This window comes from Sylvia atricapilla, chromosome 11, assembly GCF_009819655.1.
Source record: "Sylvia atricapilla isolate bSylAtr1 chromosome 11, bSylAtr1.pri, whole genome shotgun sequence".
Classification (NCBI taxonomy): Eukaryota; Metazoa; Chordata; class Aves; order Passeriformes; family Sylviidae; genus Sylvia; species Sylvia atricapilla.
Genome location: NC_089150.1, coordinates 14,878,678 through 14,895,777, shown reverse-complemented (window position 1 = coordinate 14,895,777; position 17,100 = coordinate 14,878,678). Strand labels below are relative to the sequence as shown.

General features: G+C 43.6%; 1 protein-coding gene across 1 annotated transcript in view; it reads left to right on the top strand.

Moving 5' to 3' along the window:
- The window catches only part of DNAH1 (dynein axonemal heavy chain 1), a 67,063-nt gene that overhangs the window by 19,950 nt on the left and 30,013 nt on the right, over positions 1 to 17,100 (top strand). Inside the window, exons 19-38 of the mRNA XM_066327093.1 lie at positions 1,569 to 1,822; positions 2,723 to 2,935; positions 3,633 to 3,797; positions 4,473 to 4,594; positions 5,154 to 5,259; positions 6,317 to 6,496; positions 7,403 to 7,543; positions 8,172 to 8,335; positions 8,721 to 8,834; positions 9,453 to 9,641; positions 10,642 to 10,747; positions 11,814 to 11,927; positions 12,253 to 12,402; positions 12,899 to 12,985; positions 13,091 to 13,277; positions 13,391 to 13,482; positions 13,966 to 14,120; positions 15,684 to 15,861; positions 15,977 to 16,171; positions 16,830 to 16,949. Of these exons, the coding sequence (XP_066183190.1) occupies positions 1,569 to 1,822; positions 2,723 to 2,935; positions 3,633 to 3,797; positions 4,473 to 4,594; positions 5,154 to 5,259; positions 6,317 to 6,496; positions 7,403 to 7,543; positions 8,172 to 8,335; positions 8,721 to 8,834; positions 9,453 to 9,641; positions 10,642 to 10,747; positions 11,814 to 11,927; positions 12,253 to 12,402; positions 12,899 to 12,985; positions 13,091 to 13,277; positions 13,391 to 13,482; positions 13,966 to 14,120; positions 15,684 to 15,861; positions 15,977 to 16,171; positions 16,830 to 16,949 (3,032 nt within the window). The remainder of the gene's footprint in view (positions 1 to 1,568; positions 1,823 to 2,722; positions 2,936 to 3,632; positions 3,798 to 4,472; positions 4,595 to 5,153; positions 5,260 to 6,316; positions 6,497 to 7,402; positions 7,544 to 8,171; positions 8,336 to 8,720; positions 8,835 to 9,452; positions 9,642 to 10,641; positions 10,748 to 11,813; positions 11,928 to 12,252; positions 12,403 to 12,898; positions 12,986 to 13,090; positions 13,278 to 13,390; positions 13,483 to 13,965; positions 14,121 to 15,683; positions 15,862 to 15,976; positions 16,172 to 16,829; positions 16,950 to 17,100) is intronic.

The following is a 17,100-nucleotide window of genomic DNA, read 5'->3' as shown; positions in this document are numbered from 1 at the left end:
GCAGTTAGTATTTACTCAAATATGTGTATATATATGTGTGTGTGTGTGTGTGTGTGTGTGTATATATATATATATATATATATGTAAAGTGCAATAATCCTGGCTAGTCACAGAGAGTTACTATAGAGCCTGCTGGCTAGACATGTGGGTTTAAGCCCTCATGCAAGTCAGGCAGCAAGAAATTTGAGTCTGGGTTTTGCAGGTGCTGTTTTCTTGGCCAATCTTATTTTCTTTATTGGCCAATGCATTTAATGGAAAACCAGAAGAGGTTTTGATTTTGTTATGAATAAAATGAAATTGCTAAATCTGGAAATGATCTCTGCGATATAACAATTTTCCTTCTTGCCTGAATGTCTATGAAGTTTTGATGATTGCACTCAGCCCTTGCAATTCACATGAAGGTCTTTTGACCATTTCTCCTAATAAAGCTGAAATTGAGACTTCAGTTGTAGCTTAACTTGCCCTTCCCTGATTCTCAGAGATGTGTTGGTCATTCTTTAGAGCTAATTCTAAGATCTCCTGCCAGATGGCTTAGATTGAAATGTATTTTGCTGTGGGTGATTTTTGATTCATCCTTTTTAACTTGAACTTGCTCTTAAACAATGCCATGAATCAGCCCCAATGGAGGAGGTGATGAGTGGATGCATGAGTAACTATGAATCATTATGATAAACAGAAATACTAAGAATACCTGCTTATGTTCATTGCAATATTCTCTGGTACCTGGTAATATATTTGTTCTGACTTGCCTTTGCAAGTCCCCAGCAGGGAGCGCGAGGTGGTCACATCTTTGCAGTGAGCAAGCAGGGTGCAATAAAAGGAGGCACGTGCTGTAGCCAGATTTTGGAAGGGAAGCAAGTCCCATGTTCTCTACCTACCCATTGTTTTACTCACAGTAGCACAAACCGAAAAAGAAGGGCAGGATGTGAACAGTGCAGAGACTTTCTAGGTTGCCCCTAGAGAGAAAAGCTCTTTGCCTTGCTTTGTCCTTCCTATGAGGCAGAAGTACATTTGTCTCTAGCACGGCCAAAGGCTGGCAGGGCCTGTTCTGCACACTTTCCATTTCCAGGCTGGGATCCCAGCCTGCTTCTAGCTACTTAGTGTCCATCTTCTATTGAGGATGACCTGAGCTGTGGTGTGAGATTACTTAAAATGCAGTTTTGTTAAGAAGTGAATATCTTGAAATGATGACTGGAACTCCTGAAATATCTACTGGTAGATGATCATGCTTCAGTCCATATCAAGAAGTTAAATTTGTCTGCCTCTCTTCTGGTGAGTTCTAGCCTAAGGCACACTTCTGCTTAGCATGGACTTGCCTCTATCAGGCTTTTGATAATAGGCAGATCTGCTTCTTGGGACCAGGCTTTGGATCCTGGCTTAGTTACCATCTAAAGAGAGCCTTCATATCCTCCTTTCTTCAACCTGCATTTTCCAATGCTTCCTCCTTCAGCTTACATACTCCATACCTGTGACTACATGCACATCAGGCTTAGACAGCTTCTAGAAGTTCCTTAAGGCAACTTCCTCACACACTGTTGTTGCTGATGTTCTGTTTTTCTCCCTGAAAGACTGCCAGAGTGTCGCCATGAGCTTTCGAGACAAGATGGATGATTTCAAACAATACGTGCCCTTAATCCAAGGGCTGCGCAATCCTGGGATGAGGAGTCGGCACTGGGAGATGCTGTCAAACCTGGTTAAGGCTGATGTCGAGCTGGAACCCAGCATGACATTTGGTCGCTGCTTGGAACTGAAGCTGCAGGACCAGATGGAGAATGTTCTCAAAGTAGCTGAGACAGCCAGCAAGGAATACGCCATCGAAAATGTGAGAAGAGAGGACTTGTTGTGTCTCTGCTTGCTTCTCAAATAGGTTTCTGTTGAGCAGGCAGTCATTGCCTTGGGTGATGTTCCTGTTGTCCCAGAGCATTAGACACATTCTGCAGCATAAGTAAAAAGGTTGCTGTCCTTACAGAAGGGAACCATGGCCACACAGTTGGGTTCACACGGTAGAAAAACTTATTCTGTCTTGTGCAGAATTTCAGTTGTGGCATTAACAGCACTGCCTTATGGTTATGTTGATCCACTGCTTGGGTCTCATTGCTCACTGTGGGATTAGTGGTTGGTTAAGTTAAAAAAAGTTGATTGTTTGCACTCTGCCCATTCAAATGTTATGTCAGGGGGATTAGCTGTGACTGGAAGCAGAGATGGCAAATCCTTTAAACCAGTAAACATGCAGGGAAACCTTTCTAGCTCTGGAGATTCATAGATTAGATGGTCTTTCAGCTTCAGTTCATCAGTTCAGATGTGATCTAAGATGGTCTTGACCTTCTGGCAGCTCTTGTTCTCTGAAATCTCAGGTGAATTTCCAATGGATAGTACCCCTTTTGACAAAACTACCATTAGTCATAGCCATTAATAAGCCCTTTGGTGCCAGGCTCTGTGCATCTAGAGCATAAACAGGCCTGGAGGTGAAATTGCCATTTTTTTTCCCCCAAGGTGTTCGTTTCAGCACTGGTGTTGAGCTGTTGAACCTGTGGGCAATGCAGAGGAAATGTGCTGTCACTGACTGTGTCATGCACAAAATACACAGCTGCAGTTTCCAGTGGAATCCAAGAGCAAAAATCTGTCATTTTCTAGAGAGTGTCATTAAGGGAGTTGTGGAAGCTGGAATAACCATTTGCACAGGTTGTATCTGAAAATTAAATTGCTTGTCCCTCTGTTTCAGGCACTCAACAAGATAGAGAATGAATGGAAATCTGTTTCATTCATTGTGACGCTTTACAAAAACACAAATACCTATATTCTGAAAAGCACAGATGACATTTCTCAGCTCCTAGATGATCATATTGTCCTGGTTCAGAGCATGTCTTTCTCACCCTTCAAGAAACCTTTTGAGGAAAGGATGAACTTGTGGGAAACTAAGCTGAAGATGACACAGGTACTGGTTTTACCCACATACATATGGTGAAGGCAGGCAGCTGGGCTCTGCTGCCATGCTTGGCACTGTGCAGTTGTTGCTGGGAACTGGAAGGGCAATTATCAAGAGAGTATCAGTCTTTAGGAAAGAATAGGGCCTGTGAAAGCCCTGTGACTCTAGGAAAGTAATGCAGCCCTTTTGCTTCCTATTGCAACATGTTTTGGTGGGGCCAGAACTCACCTGCTGCTGTGAATAGTGTCACTGATCTCTCTAATCATACTGTACTGAGTGAACCTCACAGATTCTTACAGACCCTGTGAAATCCATGCTAATCATCCATCTCAGTCTAGGAAAGCACATGGAAGACTGCTGTTTAAGCAGGATCTGGCAGACTGTGCCAGCTCTTGCTCATCAAACCAGGAGCACCCAGTAGGATTCTGACAGCAAAATAGCAGTGCTGCAGGAGAAAAGTTCCAAAACTTTTGGAAAGGGGAGTGCTAGGAGGTTGTTAATTATTTGGAAAGGAAATTCCAGCTCTTGACCCTGTAGGTAGATTTTAGAAGTATGGAAGGTGTAAGTGCAGCATCACCTCGTCTCTGGTTTTTTGGGTTTTTTTCCTTGTTTTTTTAACATGTTCTGGTGCACAGTTTGAATGGTTTTGTTGAACAGGTTTAGAGCATGCTTTTTTTCCTGACATGCTTTTCTTGTTTGCCATCAGGATGTCCTAGAGGAATGGCTGAACTGCCAGCGCTCTTGGCTCTACTTGGAGCCAATCTTTAGCTCAGAGGACATCAAAAGACAGCTCCCAGTGGAAAGCCAGCGCTACAGCATTGTAGATAAGGATTGGAGGCGTGTCATGAAGAATGCTAATGCAAATCCTGAGGTATGCACTTTGATGAAAGCCAGTGCAGGTATCTTGAACACCTTGGAGCTGTGATCACAAAAGGACTGTGTCTTTGACTCATTGTTTTTGTAATGGTGTGGGCATGAGCAGCACTGTATTACCTGTGTAGCCTTGCCCAGGGCATTGTGTTGGGTTTCTTCTCTTGGAATTTGCCTTTTTTTTCTGGTGGCTGAATGGACAGAGCCATTCCTTGTGGTGCCTTCCCCCAGTGTCCACTGCACCAGATTACTCCCTGCCTCCTATGACTCTTGGAACCTGCTGTGGTTGTAATCCATAAGGTAACTCCTTCAATTCCTCCTCAAGACTGATTCTATGAGGTTTTCAAGAACAATTGTTTTTGCCTATTTTTGTGTCCTGGTGGCAGTGCTTTGCTCTCTTCTGTTCTCCAGTCTCCAGTTCCCAGGACTCCTTCACCACTTGTATTCCATATTACAAACGTTGGTATTTAGGGAGACTCAGAAATGCTTGTCTCTGTAAGGGCTGTTTACCCTCTTTACCCACAAAGCTTACACCTCTCCAGATCCCTGAGAATTCCTGTGGATGAGTCATTTAAATCCCATCAGTAACATCACTGGGCAACCAAATTATCTCCATTGCCTTATCTCCCACATGCTCAGAATACTGATGCTTTCTCTGTTACACATTCTGTTGTAGGTGATTTCTTTGTGCCCTGATCCAGAGCTACTGGAGAAGCTGCAAAACTGTAACAATCTACTTGAACTTGTGCAGAAAGGGCTGAGTGAATATCTGGAGACAAAGAGAACTGCTTTTCCCAGGTAACCCCAAACTTCACTGGGCTAGATCACACTCCTTGTTTCAAAAAATATGAAAGGAGAGGCTCACTGTAGTTCATTGTGCCAAGAAAGAGCAAAACCACCTAAGCTTAGGATTTATTAATGGCTTGCAAACATAAGCAAAGCTGTGTCTTTCAATGCTGCCATCTGATGGGGAGAAAACAGGCACACACAAATGTGGTGAGTTAAGGGCAGTCTGGTAGCATCATTGCATATCTGTGCCTTAGGATTTATGTAGAAAGGGTGGGGTAAAATTAAAACCCCCATGTAATTTTGTATCTTATTCCTGAAGGAAGGCTTCTATTCTTTTATTCTCATTTAAACCCTCTTTGCTTGGAAATAACTGACTTCTGAAGAGTCTGTCTCTACAGAAAGGGAGATGGCTGGATGGTGGCTGCTCATCTACACAAGTACAAAGAGATCAGTGAGCAGTTAGAAACAGTGTCTTTTAGCAAAAGGCTTATTCCCCATCATGCCAGGACTAAGCCCTTGCTGCTGCAGTATACAGAGCCTCTCCTCATACCTCTCTCTGTGTTTGTAGGTTCTACTTCCTTTCAGATGATGAGCTGCTGGAAATACTGTCTCAGACAAAAGACCCCACTGCTGTACAACCTCACCTCCACAAGTGCTTTGAGAACATTGCACGGGTAGGCAAAGCAAGCGCACCTTTGGAAAGCTGTGTCCTGGGAACTTGGAGACATTCTGCTGTATGGAAATGTATCTCCTGGGAACTTGTAACTAACTGTACATAGGCATCAGAAGGTGCTGCCTGTCCTGAAGGGATTCCAGCAACCTCACTTTAGACATTTCAAAGCCAGGCATCTGCCCATCAGCTGGGTACCCTTAGTTGTCTTTCAGACAATGGGGGCAAAATAGGCATCTGCAAAGATGAGAAATTCACTTGGATATCCATCCTAGGAGGAGATGACATTCCCTCTGGAGAAGTGTGTCCATCTTACCATGAAGGTCAGGAGAAATAGCTCTGACTTAGCCTCCTACTCACAAGCACCTTGTTAGGATGGAATCCCACTCCTGCTGACAGCCCCAGAAGGGACAAGAGCTGAACAAGCCTGAGCTGAATTAAGTTTCTGCCTTCATCTCTACCTAGGAGCTGGAGTTAACCTGGCTATTTTTCCTCTTTGTTATTCCTAATAGACATCAGACTCCATAGCTAGTCACAGCTCGAACCACCACAATACTCAGACAGTAAAACCAATCTTCTAGTCATTAGTTTGGAAAAATAGAAAGGAAATTGAACTAGAAACCTGGTGCAAAGCCATTGGAATAAATAAGGGGACTTCCAGTGATATGCTGGGGCACAGGAGAAGCTGTTAAAATTTACTCTTAAAACCAGGCACTGTGACATCGAGGGAAATGATTTGAATCTACAGAATTGAGCAGAAGTCAAGGGTCTGAATTCTAGACAGGCAATGAGAAGTGTTCATCCTACTTATAATTTGATTTGCTTCACTTAAGTCACACCAGCGATGTGAATCTCTTGTTTTCATACAATCATTTTCCATTATTTGGAGAGGTCGTTTTGCACGTCTGTCACGCACTTTATTATCACTACTGGCAACCAAGTTTGGCACCAGGTTTATAATGAGCAAACACTGGTATAGGCTGGCTGTCCCCCAGGGGCAGGAAGGCAGGGATAGAAAAGAAATCCTCCATTCACATCTCCTGTTGTGCTTCTTCCATTAGCTGAAATTCCAGGAAGACCTACAGATCACACACATGTACTCTGGTGAGGAAGAAGAGGTGAAGCTGTTTTCTCCTATCTCTCCCACTGAGAATGTGGAGGACTGGCTGCTGGAAGTGGAAAAGTCCATGAAGGCCAGTGTTCGGGACAACATAGAAAAATCAATTGGTGCTTATCCAGAGGTAAGAGTTTTATCACAGACTCTGGTATCACATATATATCACAGGTCTCTGATGTGCTGGTTCCAGGCTTGCCATGGAGAGGTGGGGGCTGATGAACTTGGGATGTATTCTACAAGAATATTCTATTCCACTTTCAAAGCACAGCTTTTAATACAGTTGTGTGCCTGTAAGTGCAGAATGGGAAGCTGGGCAAGAAGCTAATGGTCCAGCAGAATGCAAATCCTCCCTCACAGAATGCACACTCCCTCCCTCACAGCTTTCCTACAGCATAGAACAACCCTGTATGAGCCCATATCTGTTCATCTCTCCAGACTACTTCCTCTTTGTAAGGATCGTCTGCTTCAGCTCTTATGTCTCACACAATGTGCCAGGGGCTGGTAAAAGTAATCAAGGCACATGAACTGTTGGTTTCAGTCAGTGCATAGGGGATGCATCTTGGCCCTGGTTTCTGTACAAAAGCTGTGCTGGTGTAAAACTGAAATTCTAATCTAGGTAGGGAGAAAGATTGAAAAATAAAGAGGCCTCGGATATTTCTGTTGCTTTTTCTTACTCAGACTAAAAATTTGAAAGTAGGAAAATTAGAATCAGCCAGAGGAGGGGAAGCATTCTTTTGGGTCTCAGATTCCTGCTCTTCACCTGCTGCTGGCTACTTGTAACTGGTTACTGCAAGTGGCATAGTGGAGAGAAGGTGTCTGCTGTACCCCAGTGCCTGAAGAAGACTTCTTCAGAGCAACTGGAGGGGAAAGAAAAGGAAAGCCTCTTACACAAGAATTCAGTGCTTATTTGTTAATGATGCATCCCAGAGCAAGAGGACATAGACATAAAGAAATAAATGTTTTACCATCTTTTTTCCCCTTTCTCACACCTGTTTTTTTGTTGTTTTTTTTTTTTTTTTTTAATCTTAAGACTCCACGTACCGCATGGGTCTTGCAATGGCCTGGCCAAGTGGTCATTGCTGGCTGCCAGATTTTCTGGACAAAGGAAGTGTCTGAAGCTTTGGAAGCTGGAGATTTGTCTAGCAGGCTTTACCCACAGCTGAGTGCTCAGGTATGAAAATAAATGGAAGGGTGAGATTTTGCCAGATGGAGACTTTTCAGTCATCAGACCACAGACAAGTTATAAATACAGCCAGGACAATACTGTTGGGGAAACAGAGACATGGTTTTGCATAGCACTGTTCAAAACAGGTGATATAACAGGTTGTCTTCTTAATTATTAGGGTATTTGTCATAATGAACCTCAAGTAATATACAGGATTAATAATATGATGACCACCTGAACACTATAACAAGGTGAAAGATAACTTCTCCAGGGTTACCCAAGAAGCCAAAGGTGAAGAACTGTACTGATGGACAGTGGGGGAAACTGCATCCTTCATATCAGTTCTGTGAATTTAATCACACCTAATGTCTGAGAGTTATTAGCTCTGGACTTCATGGTGGCTCTAACCCTTTTTTTTTTCACCTGAACATGGGAATGGTGCAGGCAAAACACAACTCTCAGCCAGCCCTGAGTAGTATTTGCTTTCTGAGGAATCATCTGTACTTCTGACAAGAGAAGAGGCAGAAATTGCCTTAGCACAGCATATAATCTGAGATTTAGCATGCCCTAAGTTTGATTGCATTGTGTTGGTATGGAGTGGATTGCTTCAGGGTACTTTCCTTTCGTTCCCCAGCTGGGAGATTTGGTGGCCCTGGTCCGTGGGAAACTGTCCAAGATGCAGCGAGCAGTGTTGTCAGCTCTTATTGTGATTGAGGTCCATGCCAAGGATGTTGCAGCAAAGCTGGTTGAGGAGAATATAACAAGCATGAATGACTTTGAGTGGATCTCCCAGCTCAGGTTAGAGAGCACAGCTGTTGAACCTCACCTGGCCTCCCTGGCCAGTCTTCCATCCTCCTTACCCATCAGCTGTGTCCATGACAAATGGAAACAGGAGTTTGAGACAGACCTGGTTTTGATGGCATCCTCTCTGGCAATATAAACAACCCCCTACTATGATGTTTCACTCAGAAAAGCCATGTTCCTGCCCAAGGGGTGCAATGGTTGATGCCAGGTCCTGTGAGAACTCCTGTCCACCCTGTTGTGTTACTTTATCTTTTCTGCCCTTGAGAGGGAAATCCATTGACACACAAGTCTCCAAACCTGCAGTCTGTAATCTCGTGAGCTGCTGTTTTGTCTACCAGGCAGTGCTTATCTTTCTGATGTCATGTTCACTCACCATTAGATACTACTGGACACGGGGAGACCTGTACATCAGAGCAGTCAATGCTGAGTTTATCTATGGCTATGAGTATCTGGGGAACACTGGCCGTCTGGTTATCACACCCCTCACTGACAGGTAAAGACATTGTTTTCTGGGTAACAAGTATACCTTTTTTCCCTTTTCTTTATTTCTTTTTTTTCTTCTGGATGAACGGGATTAAACAAGGATCTGACCATGCAGGTCCTAGATCTTAATGTATGTAAATAGAATCCATTTGTACAGTAAAGGACTACTTGAGACAAGTGCACAGGAGCACCCTGGCGTTGGTTGCTACCGTATTCCTAGTGATCAGTGCTCAGACTGATTGCTTTCACTCTCCTAACTCTTAATGTAGTGCTCTCATATAAAATGCCCACCTGATAGCTAAGGAGCTCTTCTAGAAACCAGAAGGTAGCAGCTAGTACTCTAGAATATGCAGCTGAAATAATAGTTTTACCCTTATGTAGCTGTCCTTTTTCTGCAGAATGAATTTGTGGCCACTGGCAGAAGGATTTATCCGTGCAGGCCCCCATGAATACTAATCAAGGCCACATAGCTCTAACTCCTTTGCAGAATGCTGCATATCTAAGCAGTTTTGTAGAATAATGAATGATGGATTCCTCCTTGTCTCCAGCTGGATAGATCATATGTCTTCTTGCTGAAATCAGTAGTACAAATGCTTTTTTTCATCATCCAGTCTCTTCTTTGTTGTAGGTGTTATCTGACACTTACAGGAGCTCTGCACCTGAAATTTGGAGGAGCACCTGCAGGACCAGCAGGAACAGGCAAAACAGAAACAACAAAAGATCTGGGCAAAGCATTGGCAATCCAAACTGTAGTGTTCAACTGCTCTGATCAACTTGACTTTATGGCAATGGGCAAGTTTTTTAAGGGACTAGCCAGGTAGAGTGAAATGCTGGGTGTCACTACTGAGGGATGCTGTACACCAGGAATTGGTGGCTATTTTTCATACAACCCAAAAGAACAAGCAAAGCCCTAGAAAAGGGGTTACTGAGTTCCAGAAAGAGCAAGGTTACAAAATTCCAGCCAGAAAGGAGGAACAGTTGATCCAATTAAAAAAAAAAAGAGATAAAAGGAGATCCTTGTTCATTTAAGGCAAAATTAAAATGCTTTGCACTAATCCACAGTGCACTAATCCACCTGTGCAAATGTTTGCAGCTTTGGCCTTTATTTTAATATCATCCATGTTGGACTGAGATTCTGCCCATAAGCTGCTTAATCTTAAGAAGAAGAGAATCTGCTGAGAGTATTCAAAATTGAGCAGCCAAGAGATACTGCTCTAAGCCCTGAGGGATCCTCTCAGAGAGACTTCTCCTCTACATTTCAAACAGAGCTGGTCCAATTAGTCTGTTGCACACTGGTGAATCTGAATTAGTTACTCCAACAAAAGCTGATATTCTTTTCTCAGATGTTTTCTTTGTAAGTAATTTAACTTCTTTCTTAAGCCATGCCTTGTGGGAAGATCACCTTTCTCATATGCATGTTTCCAGCTTTACATATAGTTTTCCAAATTCTGAAAAATGGACTTAAGCGTTGTCTAAACTGTGTCTACTACACTTACAACTCAGGAATTCAACATGACACTGCTTTAAAGCTCAAATCTCTAACATGGAGAGTGTGTCCCAAATTCTAGGATCAGATACTGCCATGGGCACACATCACATGGCTTTGGATGCACAGTTGTAGTGTCCAGTGAACCAGGACACAGTGGCTGTGTCACTGTTTGTCATGGGACATCAGGTCCCTTTTGTGTTCACTTCTCGTCTCTGTTATGCCTACCCAGTGTATGGGTATATAATTTCTAGATCTACCTGAACTTTTGACTGCAAGTTGGCTCTTGTGTGCTGTTCCTGATTCCTTTCACCCTTCCTTCTTTGCCCAGCTCTGGTGCCTGGGCCTGCTTTGATGAGTTCAACCGCATCGATATCGAGGTGCTGTCTGTGGTGGCCCAGCAGATCACAACCATCCAGAAAGCACAGCAGCAGAGGGTATGTAAGGAGCATGTGGATGCAAAGGCAGGCAAAAAAATCTCCACTTGATCTAGTTTGGGCAAGTCCTTGTCTCTGCATGCACCTTCAAGCTTCACTTCCCAGGGGCGACTGAAACAGACGTCCTTGAGGAGAGGTTTGAACAATGTCCTAACTATGGCACATCATATCAGTCCATTACAGTCAACATCCTCAGGGGAATTTTTAACTTCACCCTAGTATATGCTGCCAGAGTTGCCCACACTCTCACAGACTGAAGTACCTCTCAGCTTGACCTGTAGTGCCAGCAGACTTCAGTGTGGGAGACACTCTGCTACAGATCCACTGAGCTGATCAAAATTGGAGCTGTGATAAAGGCAGTCAGTGTTCTGACATGATTTTCTCTGCACCAAATTTATCTAAATGTGTTAAGCAAGCTTTGGTGGATCTACAAAACGCAGTATGTGCAGAAGAATGCATATTAGTGCACACAGAGTTGCATTGTAAAGCGAGTTGTTGTGAATTGTTGACTTTAATGGCGATTCAGCTGTCAGGCAGTCTAGCAGCCAGCCTCTCCTTTGTTCTCTGGAGGCCCAGAAGGGTTAAGACCTGAATCTCCTTGACTTTGGCTTGGAATTAGAAACTTGCTCTCTATAAATTCTTCTGCATTACTTTATCCCCCATCTGAAATTACTACCTACACAGCTTTAAAAAGGATTTAGGTTTCTCTTTGCCCTCTTTGCCATGAATTAATTCAGGCCTGATCTCTAGTGCAAAATAAATGGAAAGATGTTTGTTTACAGCTGAAGGGATAGAAGTCTGTTCAACAGTTAAAAAAAAAAAAGTTAACCTGTCAGTAAATCTTCCACAATTGCAGTCTTTTATACAGGGAAAATAATGCTGGTAATTCTGGGTTCCTGCAGTGGGACCAGATTGAGTTACTACTGTTGTGGGCAGCTGTGTGTGTTTCTACTTTATAATTTAACAACTAAAAGCTATTGTTCTCCTCGTAGAAGATTCTGGTACATTATTTAGTTTGCAGGTCAGGCTCTGTTCTTTGAGGATGATCGTATTTTTAATTTTCCAGGTGGAAACCTTCATATTTGAAGGCACAGAGATCCCACTGGTCCCATCCTGTGCAGTCTTCATCACAATGAACCCAGGGTACGCTGGGCGCACTGAACTGCCTGATAACCTGAAGGTAAGGAGGGCAGGCTGCACAGGCAGGAAGAAGAGGGGCAGTAAATGTGCTGGATGCTACCTGGACCCACCCACAGTGTGTCCATGGCAGGAGTTAGGGTGCTTTTGGAGAGTCTCCAGGATCACTTTGAGATTTGAACCACATGTGTGAGGAAATGGCACCATTCAGATTGTAGTCTGCAGGGATGCTACAGTGACAGATGCCAGGCATGCTCATGTTGTGTCCTGTAACAGTCTGGAATGGATACTCAGCCTTTTTAGTTTGCTGGGAAAAAAAGCAAGAAGCAACAGTGTTTTGGACATTGTGTTGGATCTGTATGTTCCAGGCTCTCTTTCGTCCTGTGGCTATGATGGTCCCAGATTACTCCATGATTGCTGAGATCTCACTCTACTCCTTTGGGTTTAATGAAGCCAAAATCCTTGCGAAGAAGATCACCACAACATTCAAACTATTGTCGGAACAGCTCAGCTCCCAGGTAGATGCCTTAATGTCCATTAATGTTTTTTAAATGTGAGACTTTCTCAGCCTAGGCATGAAGTATCTGGATGGTTTTCTTGGTGCCTTGTGACAGCATATCTCAGAAAGGTCACTACACCCATTCTTCATCTTCCCTCCATCTTTTTATTCTCATTTCTGCTCCTCTGGCTGGCCTTGGATTCACCTTAAATCCTATTTAGGATTACAGTGGCAGGACAGTTGAGCCAAACAACCCTGCCTGCTTTTCTTTCCATCTAGGATTTTTCATTGTGCACTTATTCTCATCTTCCTCATTCATAGACTGTGCAGCTGAGGACTAATTAGTTGTTTGAAGGATACTGAGAATAGACTTAGATGAAGGAGGAATTGTTCTGAAGGCATAAGTCTCTCTTTTTTTTTTTTTTTTCCTCACCTGCTAACTGAGTGTATGCCTAAGTTTACTTTTTTAAATGGTGCTCTGTTTGATGACATTGTTTCCTCTGTGCCTTTTTCAGGACCACTATGATTTTGGGATGAGAGCTGTGAAGACTGTCATCTCAACAGCTGGCAATCTCAAAAGAGAGAATCCTGATATGGATGAGGTAAATGTGTTTGTACTTCACACTGCCATAGACTTATGGGGCCTTTTCTGCAGCCTCAGACAAGAGGAAAGATCTCTGAAGTCCTGAGTTCTTAAATCCCTGCAGGAGCTGATCTGCCTGCGAGCTATTAGGGATGCCAACGTACCCAAATTCCTGCAGGATGACCTCAAGCTCTTCAATGGTATTGTCTCAGATTTATTTCCGAATATCAAAGAAGCACCTGTTGATTATGGCATCCTGGAAGAAGCCATCCGCAAATCCTGCATCCAGGCAAATCTGAAGGATGTTGATGGTGAGGGGAAAGGCTCTTCACAAGCTCCCTCTGGACCTGGGATTTTAGCCCAGCATGCTGCCCTAGGAAGGAGAAGTGTTCCCAGACCCACTCTGCATCATCTTCCTGTACAGGTTTTGTGACTAAATGCATCCAACTGTACGAGACCACTGTGGTTCGTCATGGCCTGATGCTGGTGGGACCAACGGGTTCTGGGAAGACAAAGGTATGGGTGAGACACTGTCCTGGCCCCAGCAAACCATCACCTACCTAGTGATGCAGAGGGTTAAGTTTCACAAAAGACCCATACTAGCATTTAAAACCTCTCTCAGAGAGAAGTCAGGGCACAAAGATGCTGCCTGCTGGTAATAATTTATAGCCACAGAGAGATATTTTACTGGTTCGCTTTTGAGCTCTGAGATTGGACTGAGGCTTATTACATCTGCTGCAGATTTCTAAGGCTGAGACATACTTTGACCTCTCTAGGTGCTTCAGGCCTCTTGCACAGAAGGTCTAACTTCCTCCCCCCCTGCATACAGAGTGCTTCATTTCTGTGCTTTTATTTCAGCCAAGCATCTCTGTACTATGATACTACCCTTCACTGTGTCTCTTTTCTCACTGCATTTGAATGCAGTTGCTGCGAGAGCAAGTGGCTTTGTCGTTCTGGAGCCATGGCAGAGTTAACTCTCTGGCTGTCCTGCTTTTGCAGAGTTATGAAGTCCTGGCAGCTGCAATGACATCACTGAAAGGTCAGCCTGCAGCCAGTGGTGGGAATTATGAAGCAGTCCGCTACTTTGTACTGAATCCCAAATCTATCACAATGGGCCAGCTTTATGGAGAGTTCAACTTGCTAACGCATGAATGGTAAAGTACAAAACCTTCTTTCCTTTCTTCCAGACAGAAAACAATTTTCTGGTCTTGAGCGTCTTCTCTTCAAGGCTGAGAACCGTTTGGGGTGGTGGCATAAAACCAGGAGCGATCAAGTCCTTATCCCCACCAAGCTACAATAGCCAGTCACAGCGATTTAAGCTGACATCCCTCATTGTGCGCTTGGCCCGTCTGCCAGCACATGCCCAGACAGTTCCTGCAGCTCACTTGCAGCATTAACTGCAGAACAATAATTCAATAGCTTTGGAGCACATGCCCCTGATCCTAAATACAGCAGCTTAAAAACACTTGCTTTGCTTCTGAAGAAAAGTGACCTCTGTACTGCGCACTTCAACTGTTCTGTATAAATACTCTGGTATCCTTGAGTGATGAGGAATGACTCTAAGGCAGAAAGAGGCATTTCATTCCCGTTGCCAGGGCTCCTGCTAGCTTACATGGTTTGGAAACAAGAACCAATAGCCCACTTGCCCTCTTTACAGCCAAGTCCTACTGCTTATGTTTCCATATGTGACCTGAGGTTGACTTTGCAGCTCACTATATCCATAAGCTAGGGTGTGAGAAGCAGTGTGACTCTCCCTTTGGCCCTGTCAGCCAGCACTTGTTTCAGGGTAAAGCTAAAGATTCTGTAAAATGAGGATAATTAAACATATATGAAATTAACTGCTTCTGGAAAAAGTGCAAGCCAGTAAACATTACTGATGCTGTGACCAGAGCTTCCCAGCTTAGGATCTGCTACATACTTACTGAAGGACATTTTATAGGAGCTCCAATTAAGCTCAAGAGTTTATTTATGATGTGACTCTACACAGGCATGTCAATGTGACAAAAAGAAAAATACAGCAGTTGTGTAAAATATATTTACAGACAAATCCATCTGCTTTAATCAGCTGAGCTTTAGAACAGATTGTTTTCCCTTGATCTCAATAACAATACCCTGAAATTCACTAGTACCATAAAAATAACAAATAATTATTTAATAGCAAGAGTCAAGTCCAGGGTCTGAATGGAAACTGCGCTCCAGGGTTCCATGTACAGATTAAACTCTTGCTGTCAACAGCCAGCATTCCTTGTGTCTGTTCTCCTGGTCACCAGCTCGAGCACCACCCTGGTTCACAGGCAGCTGAGGATGGGGAATTTCACTTATAAAGAGGGTAAGGGTATGGTCTTTAGCCTGGATTTATCCTTGTAACCTTGAGAAAAAGAGGCACCTCCAGAGAGCACATAATCTGCCTGTGACCTGAACTGGTTGCTAGCAAGGACTCTTAACTCTTCACTGAGGACAGAGATGTTAAAGAGAAGCTTGACATCTTATAGTTAAATGACATGAATTCCAGATCATGACACACAAATAAATTGTTTTGTGGTGTCACTCAGCCTGAGATGTGTCTCAGTAAAAAAAGAGTGAGGTGGAGCTTTTTGCAGCTCGTGGATAAGGGAGACACATGAACCAGAATAAGATTGCCTTTTGTGGTTGGAACTTTGCCATTTATTTCAGCAAAACCAGAATGGGCCAAGCCCTGCCTTCCTCCTACCTTTCAGGACAGACGGGATCTTCTCCACACTCATCCGTCGGGGAACCACGGTCACTGACTCCAACAAGAAGTGGTACATGTTTGATGGGCCAGTGGATGCTTTGTGGATTGAGAACATGAACACAGTTCTTGATGACAATAAGAAGCTGTGCCTCAGCTCAGGGGAAATCATCAAGATGACAGAGGTAACTCATCCCTCCCACTTTTGCTGCCTATTGTCTGTACTCTTTCCTCCCTGCACTGAAATACGTGTCAAAACTGAGCAAGTCCTTATCCTTTCTTTTTTTTAATAATTTCCAGAGTATGACCATGATGTTTGAAGTCCAGGATTTGGCTGTTGCTTCCCCTGCCACAGTCTCCCGCTGTGGCATGGTTTATCTGGAACCCAGCATTTTGGGGCTGGAGCCCTTCATTGAATGTGGGCTGAAAAATATGCCAGATGTCATGCAGCGCTTCTCACAGCAGCTGGCTTCACTCTTCAAGAGATTCCTCCAGGTGAGCTACTGTTCTGTTCCAGCCTTTCCATGTCATCTCGAATATCAACCAGCCTTGTCAAGGCATGGATTTAAATGCCATTGTGGGAACGTTTGCTACCAGCATAATATCTATCATGGAAACTTCTCTGTGAAATCTGTGGCTTTAATAGAGGTTACTCACTGACCTCTGTAGATGTGACTAAGTCTTATTGGTCATTATAGTTGGTTTTATTTCATTTAAAAATTATCTTCTGGACAAAACTACTCCTAGTGCAGTTCCATAGCTTACAGTGGAGTACCTCCAGGGAGAAGGTTGTACAAACAAGTCTTGTTATTTCTACTCTGCTGATAAGTCATTATTTTAATGAAGAACCTGGAGCTACAAAGGAAAGTTCTGAAGGGAGCAAACCATTTAACAGCAGTGATAGCACAACATGCACATAACTGTTGCACAGAACCAAAAAGGGAGGCCCAGAGGTTCCTTGTTAAGACTGAATCAAGGGGTTCATCTTGCTTTTCTCCAGTAAAAATGGTGGTACTTGGGATGCAGTTGGAAATGGCAGCATTCTAGCACACTCTCCCTGCTAAACATAACATGATGGAGGTGAACAAGAAGGTAAAACCAAAGACAACTGTGCTGGATGGTGACACTTAGTTGTCCCTGCCTGTCTTTCCAGGAGGCCATTGACTTTTTACGAAGCTCTGTGAAGGAGATAATTACCTCTACAGACAGTAATCTCGCAACAAGCCTCCTGGTGCTCTTGGAATGTTTGTATCAGCCTTTCATTCCCATTAAGGTAGATTTTGCTGCCTCTTGTCGCTGTTACTTGTGTCTGTAACTCCTAAGGACTCTAAGTCATGGAAGGGTTAGTCACCAGAGAGCAAGACGTTGGTGCAGAAAGGTCATGCTGTAGCTCATCTATGTGACAGAAGGTAATACAACATCCA